Source organism: Centrocercus urophasianus, unplaced genomic scaffold, assembly GCF_019232065.1.
Source record: "Centrocercus urophasianus isolate 14NV4802_14NV808 unplaced genomic scaffold, USGS_Curo_1.0 seq_43, whole genome shotgun sequence".
In the NCBI taxonomy this organism is placed as follows: Eukaryota; Metazoa; Chordata; class Aves; order Galliformes; family Phasianidae; genus Centrocercus; species Centrocercus urophasianus.
Window position 1 is genome coordinate 1678274 of NW_024885011.1, and position 6814 is coordinate 1685087.

The following is a 6814-nucleotide window of genomic DNA, read 5'->3' on the forward strand; positions in this document are numbered from 1 at the left end:
CACCGCCGGCCAACCGCCGCCCGTCCCCACTGCCCCGTGCTCAGAGGAGACACTGCCCCATGGGAGCACCACTGTGGCCCCCACTGCTGGCAAAGGGGCACCCTCCGATGCCGAGAGCCCCCTGGGAAGCACAGCCCAGCCCCCCAAGGACGTGCCCCCCAAGGACACACCCTCCAAGGACATTCCCCGCAAGGATATGCCCTCCAAGGATGTCCCCTCTAAGGATGCATCCCCCAAGGACACACCTTCCAAGGATGTCGCCCCCAAGGATGTCACCCCCAAGGGTGACCGTGCCACTCCAGCTGCCGCATCGCCATCTTCAGCTGCCAGCCCCAGGCCCAAGCAAGGTGGGTGTTCTGGAGAAGGGGGAAGGGGGTCTGCCCCACTGCTTGTGTGGGGCCCCTCGTGTCCCCTCATTCTGGGGTGCAGTTTGTTTTGCTCTGACTGTGTCTCCCTGCAGCAGATGCTCAGAAGGCCCAGGCACGGCACAGGCAGGCGAAGGAGCGGCGAGAGGAGCGGGCCAAGTACCTGGGTGAGGAGTGGGGCTGGGAGGGAAAGTGGATGTGAAGGGGCGGGCGGGAGAGCTAAGGAGCTTGGCTGGGTCATGGCAATCCCATTAGCTGCTATTAGTGCAAGCGCTGCACTTGCAGGTTTATCGCCCCTGGGCACGCTGCACAATGTGGGGGTTCCCCAGGCCCACGGCATCCCACATCTGGGTGGGTTCCAGCAGGCAGCAATGTGTGGGGCTGTGGATGTGTGGGGCTGCACAGCCCCCGTGCTGCCCATGGGGCCCCCTCGTCCCCGTGCTCTTTCCACCCTCATTCCCCCATTGTTTCCCTGAGCGGCTCCGCGGGCTCCCGGCTCCCTTTTGTCCTCTCCCTAACTCCTCCCTGCCACCACGCTGGTTGCAATGCTGCCGGCCCCATGCGCCCGGGGAACCCTCAACCCTCAGCCCCATGCCGCTGCCACGCATCCCCACCACGGCCGTGGGGCTCTCCGTGTACATGGGGCGCTGCATCCCCCTGGCTGGGCTGTGACCCCTCCACGTGGGCTCCCCCCGGCAGCGGCCAAGCGGGCGCTGTGGCTGGAGAAGGAGGAGAAGGCCAAAGTGCTGCGGGAGCGGCAGCTGGAGGAGCGCCGGCGGCGGCTGGAGGAGCAGCGGCTGCGGGCAGAGAAGCGCCGTGCGGTGCTGGAGGAGCGGCAGCGGCAAAAGCTGGAGAAGAACAAGGTGGGGAGGGGATGGGAACGCTCCCCACGGGGTCTCCAGCAGCACACCCGGGGCTCCTCGGGCACATCTGTGTTGCCCTAGGGTGGGCGTCGCGGCCCCATCGCCCTCTGAAGGTCCCCATCTCTGAGCCCGTCCCTCTCCCGGACAGGAGCGCTACGAGGCGGCCATCCAGCGCTCGGCCAAGAAGACGTGGGCAGAGATCCGGCAGCAGCGGTGGTCGTGGGCAGGGGCCCTGCACCAAGGTTCTGCCGCGCACAAGGATGGTGAGTGCACGAGGACGGGGCTGAAGGGATGGCAAACGCAGCGCCTGCAGTGCTGCCCTGCCGCCACGTCGCTCTGCCGCCCCTCGTGCTGTGGCCCAACGGGACCCCACAGCTCCTCCCTGTTCCCGTGGCACTGCGTCCCCTGGGCTGTGCTGCTTGCGCCCATCTGCGGTCACTGCGTTGCGTGGGGCGAGTGACGTTTGGGCTTGGAGCCGCGCGAAGGCATCGCTGTGTTGTTGGTGGCGTTAGGCTGCGTGTTGTGGTGCGTCCCCACGTCACCCGGCTGCACGTGGGGTGGCTCTTGGTGCCAACGTGGGGGTGAGCAGGGCTGCGTGCTCCCGGTGCGCGTGGCTGGGCCGTGCAGGATGCTCAGTGTGGGGCTCCTCTCCGTGGGGACTCTGTGCTGGGGCTGCACCCTGGCCGCCGAGGGGACGGGGCTGTGCTGTGGCGCATGGGCAGCGTTGTGTCCCCACGCCCTGAGTGCTTCGTGCTGTGGGGTGGCTGCGTGTGCGGCGCTGGGTGTTGGCGGTGCACGGTCAGGATGCACGCAGGCGCTTTGTGCCCCGCTGTGAGTCGTGGAGCGTTCGGGGACAGATGCACTTCTGCTGTATGGGGCTCCCTGCCACTTCCGTGGAGGTGTCCCCAAACCTGGCTGCTGCCTCCTCCATCGGTGGGCTCTGGCTGCCTGGCCAGGGCTGAGGGCTCTGCTTTCCTGCTGCCCCCCACCCCATGTTGCTGTAGGGTCCTGGTGTGAGCACCATCCTGTGTCCGTCTGCCCCTGAGCCACTGAGGTCCCCTGGCTCCAGGACTGTGTTTTGGGGACACCATGGTGGCAGTGCCGTGCTCCCCAGAGCTGAGATCCTTGCATGCCCCCGTATGACACAGGCACTGTGCCACGCAGCCCATCCCGACCACCAGTGTGTACCATGTCCTCCCACCGCCCTGCAGACCCACTGCCCCACATCAGTGCATGCTGCATGCAAGGAGCAGCCCCCACCCCGGTCTGTAATGCCCTGTGTCTTTTCCCTCCTCCAGGTGCGAGCCGCTGCTCGGTGTCTGCCGTAAACCTCCCCAAACACGTCGACTCTATAATCAACAAGCGGCTCTCCAAATCCTCTGCCACCCTCTGGAATTCTCCCAGTAGAAGTAAGAGCCCTTTGCATGGCCCTGCAGTGCAGGGGGGCACAGCTCAGCCCCCGCCCCATGTAGGGACCCCCCAGCCCCTGCTGTGCCTTGCACAGTGCCCACGGAGAGGAGGAGCTGTGTGCTGTTTGCTTTGGAGGAGGCTGGAGCTTTGGAGGAGGCTGGCGCCAGCTCCTTGCCCGGCCACGGAGAGCGGCTGGGAGGTGGAGGGAGCCAGGATGGCACTGGGAGCCCTATGGCTTCTGGCCAGGGCTGCAAGATGCATCTCGCACCACCTCTGCAGGGCTGGTGCTCACTGTGACACCTCGGAGTGCCTTGAGGCTGCTGTTGGGTGCAGCACTGGGTGCCCCTCAGGGGTTGTGGGTGCAGTGCTGGGGGCCGTGAGGTCGCTCAGGTCCGGGCGAGCTGCCGGAGCCGTGGGGCTGCGTGCTGTTGTGCTGCTGAGTTGCCTGGCGATAGGCGTGCGCCGGATGGTATAAATAGATGGAGCAGCTGATGCGGGCGGCTCTGACGGCCTCATGCTGGGGCTCAGCCAGGGGGGGCACACGGGGCTGTGCTGAGCAGCCAGCGCCTGGGCCGGTGCTGGACACAGCGCCCAGTGTTGCTCCAGTCTCTGTTTTGTCCCCTCCCAGCAGCAGAGCGCGGTACTGTGTTATTTTGATGGCGAGGGGCACAGGGTTGCTGTCTTTGTGGTGCTGTCCACGTGGTCGTGGGGTGTTTGGTGCCAGCAGTGCAGTGCAGGTGGCAGTGACCCCGTGCCCAGCTGGGCTAGCAGCATGCCTGGGGGCCACCATCCCCTGGGTGCCACGAGCCCAGCCCAGCTCCTGTGACTGCGTGGTGGCCTCAGCCCCTCTCCCTTGGTGCAGGGGCACACAGTGGCTGCCCTGCAATGCGCCGGGGGCTCAGTGTCACTGGCACAGGGTGCATGGAACGCTGCTGTGGGCACATGTCGTCGTCCTGCCTCAGTGCTGTCTATGTGTCACGTGTGGTGCCTTGGCTCTCAGTGCCAGAAGTGGGGATCTGGAAGCCCTGGGGCTTGAGCAGAGGGATGGTGCCAGTGCTGCAGGGCTCAGAAGAGTGCTAAGAGCTCTTCTCCTTCTGCAGACCGCAGCCTGCAGCTGAGCCCCTGGGAGAGCAGCATAGTGGACCGGCTGATGACACCCACGCTGTCCTTCCTGGCACGCAGCCGCAGCGCCGTGACACTGGCCGGGAATGGCAAGGAGCAGGGTGAGCATGGGGGGCACGGAACTGCGTGGGGCAGGGGGTTGGGAGCGCTCCATGGTGGGAGCCCACAGCCACCGGCCCCATCCCCACAGTGCCCGTGTGCCCCCGCTCGGCCTCTGCCAGCCCCCTCAGCCCCTGCCACAACCACCGCCTGCCGCACCGCTGCTGGGAGCGGCGGAGGGGCACTGCTGGCAGCCCCGATGTGACACCGCGTCGCCGTGCCGAGTCCTCACCGGTGAGTGCCGCCTTCGGACACCCCGTGCCCGACTCCTGGCCAAGCCCAGTGGTGTGGTACTGATGCTCTCTCTCTTTACGGTTGGCACAGAAGAAGAAGGAGAAGAAGGAGAAGGAGCGGGAGAATGCCAAGGAACGCAGTGCGCTGTCCCGCGAGCGCAGCCTCAAGAAGCGGCAGTCACTGCCTGGCGCACAGCCCCGGCTCCTGCCCACATCTGACAGCAGGTTGGGACCTGGCACTGCACGCTGCCCAGCCCCAGGGCTATGGGGACCCTGCTAATATCTCTTCTTGCTCTGCTTGCAGCCCCGGCCCCAAGAACCGTCCCTCATCCCCAGCCACCCCCAAAACCCGCCCAGCATCCCCCAGCCCAGCTCTGGCCTCACCCCACAAGCCGCCCCTGCCCCGCAGTGCCCACTCCTCCCCCAAGGTGCGGGCCAGGGCGCGGGATGAGCGGGGCGAGCAGGATGGCCAGGCCAAGGGGCGTGAGAGGAAGGAAGAGGAGAAGGGCCCAGCCACCCCCGAGCCCCCCAGGGTTCCCACGGAGCCGGCAGCAGGTAGGTACATGGTGGTTAGGGGTCAGGAGGAGTGGGAGCGGCACTGATGCTGCTCACATCCCACAGCCCCCTCGGCTCCCGCAGCCCACAGCCCCCCCAGCAGACCCTCGGCCGGCACTACGGACCGGGAGGAGGCCGCCCGACTGCTGGCAGAGAAGCGACGCCAGGCCCGCGAGCAGCGGGAGCGCGAGGAACGGGAGCGCCGGGAGCAGGAGGAGCAGGAGAGGTGAGTGCCCAACCACGGACCTCACCCAGGACCCGGTGCCCCCCCACCTCACTGAGGGCCCCCTCTGTTCCCACAGGCGGCTGCAGGAGGAGAGGGCACGGCAGGCAGCAGAGGAGCAGAGCCGCAGGGAAGCCCTGGCACGGCAGCGGGAGGAGGAGCGGCAGCTGCAGGAGGAGCGCGAGGCCCAGGAGAAGGCACGGGCAGAACGGGAGGAGACGGAGCGGCTGCAGAGACAGGTGTGAGGCAGGGGGGAGAAGGAGGGATGGGGGCAAGGATGGGATGTGGGATGAGGTGAAGCCTGTCCCCACCGTTCTCTCTTCACCTGTCCCTGCTGTCCTTGCAGAGAGAAGAGGCCGAGGCGAAGGCACGTGAAGAGGCTGAGCGGCAGCGCCTGGAGCGGGAGAAGCATTTCCAGCGTGAGGAGCAGGAGCGGCTGGAGAGAAAGAAGGTAAGGGCTGGGGGCACTGCTGAGTGCGTTTCATGCTGGGGGGTCCCCAGTGCATGGTGCAGGTCCTGCTGGGGAGGGCTGCATCAGCCCCTGTCTGCCCCGCAGCGCCTGGAGGAGATCATGAAGCGGACGCGCAAATCGGATGCAGCAGATGCCAAGGTGGGTGCCTGTCCTGCACGCCCTGCCCTGAGCTGCCTGGGGACAGCAGGCACCGTGGAGCCCTCACTGCTCTCCTTTCCCTGCAGAAGAAGGAAGACAAGAAGATAGTGAACGGGAAAGCAGTTGAGCAGGAGCACAGCACGGGTACACAGCTCCCTCCTGCTTCAGTACTGGAAGTCCCCAGAGCCCCTGCCCACTTCCTGAGCCTTGGGGCTGAGTGGGGCTCTGCTCGTGTCTCCAGGTGGCGAGAAGAGAGCAGGGCCGATGCCAAAGGCAGAGGAGCTGCCGGAGACGGAAACACCGAGTGCAGGGACGCTGGGGACACTGAAGGGCCCGGCAGGCGAGGGGCTGCAGCCCAGGTGAGCACAGGGGTGGAAAGGGGGCTGCAGGCTGGCAGGACCCCAACTCAACCCGACCCGTTGCCCCACAGTTCTCCAGCCAAGGATGTAGCAGCCCCAGTTGTGAATGGCGTGCAGCCCAGCAAGCACGAAAACGGCTTCTCAGGAACCGAGGGCTCCTCAGAGCTGCTGGAGCTTTCCCACCACGGTGGCAGCTCCAGCAGCATCATCCCGTTCGGCGACAAGGAGCCCTTCCTCAAGCAGGCAGTGGTCAAACCCCCCCAGGTCACAGGTGAGGGGCGGGGGAGCCGATTTGGAGCAGGGGGCGATGACACCTCAGCTCTGACGGTAGCTCCTGTGCCCGCAGAGGTGCTGTGAGGCCTGGCCCTGGCTGATGTCCCCACGGAGCACCGCGCAGACCCATAGCTGTTGTCAGAAGGAAACACCTTGCTGCTCTCCTCCGCCCACCCGGCCATGCCACGAGGAGCCCAGGCAGCGCGAGGCTCCAACATGGCAGCCGCCACACCGGGGCCTCCTGGTTTCTCAGTTGTTTTTATTTCGTTTTGTTCTTTTTTTTAAAAAAAGAAAAACAAAAACAAACAACCATGCACCTTATCAGCCTGCCGCCCCTGCCCACTGCCCGCCCGAGCCACCCCAGACGTGTGCTGTCATACTGTGGTTATTTAATTCGCTGGGTACAATGTATGTGAATACTGTAAATAGCGCTCGGCCGACAGCGGGGGGGCTCGGGGCCGCCCGTCCCCTATGTCCCCACGCATGTCTGCGTGCACCCGGGGCTGGGCCGGGCCCACGCTGCTCTCCGTGCCGTTGTGACAGTGTTATGCATCCGGACAACCTCTACGAACAATAAAAGTGGACAACCACGCAACGCCTCGCCTCCTTGCGGCCCGGGGGTGGGGCGGGCGGCGGGGAGGGGCGGCCCCTCAGGGCAGGGCGCGAACCGACAGCGTCGGCACCGCCGCCATTTCCCGGCCT

The 6814-nt window shown here is 66.1% G+C and overlaps 1 protein-coding gene across 1 annotated transcript; it reads left to right on the forward strand.

The window, feature by feature from the left end:
- The first annotated feature begins 96 nt into the window (after positions 1–96).
- On the forward strand, positions 97–6689 carry MAP7D1 (MAP7 domain containing 1). The gene is made up of 17 exons (XM_042833976.1): positions 97–347; positions 461–532; positions 1065–1228; positions 1377–1491; positions 2527–2637; positions 3739–3861; positions 3951–4093; positions 4184–4317; positions 4397–4647; positions 4732–4873; positions 4950–5109; positions 5217–5321; positions 5427–5480; positions 5567–5624; positions 5722–5839; positions 5911–6110; positions 6186–6689. Exons 1-17 carry the CDS (start codon positions 197–199, stop codon positions 6194–6196), a joined length of 2112 nt encoding a protein of 703 aa, XP_042689910.1. The 5' UTR covers positions 97–196; the 3' UTR covers positions 6197–6689.
- Positions 6690–6814: the final 125 nt, after the last annotated feature.

What these genes read in the sequence shown, in the direction of transcription:
- MAP7D1 (XM_042833976.1), top strand. Translation starts at nt 197, where the DNA reads ATGCCCTCCAAGGATGTCCCCTCTAAGGATGCATCCCCCAAGGACACA. An exon ending in CTGCCCACATCTGACAGCAG is followed by an intron (nt 4,318 to 4,396) that starts GTTGGGACCTGG and finishes CTCTGCTTGCAG; the next exon opens with CCCCGGCCCCAAGAACCGTC. An exon ending in CGGATGCAGCAGATGCCAAG is followed by an intron (nt 5,481 to 5,566) that starts GTGGGTGCCTGT and finishes CTTTCCCTGCAG; the next exon opens with AAGAAGGAAGACAAGAAGAT.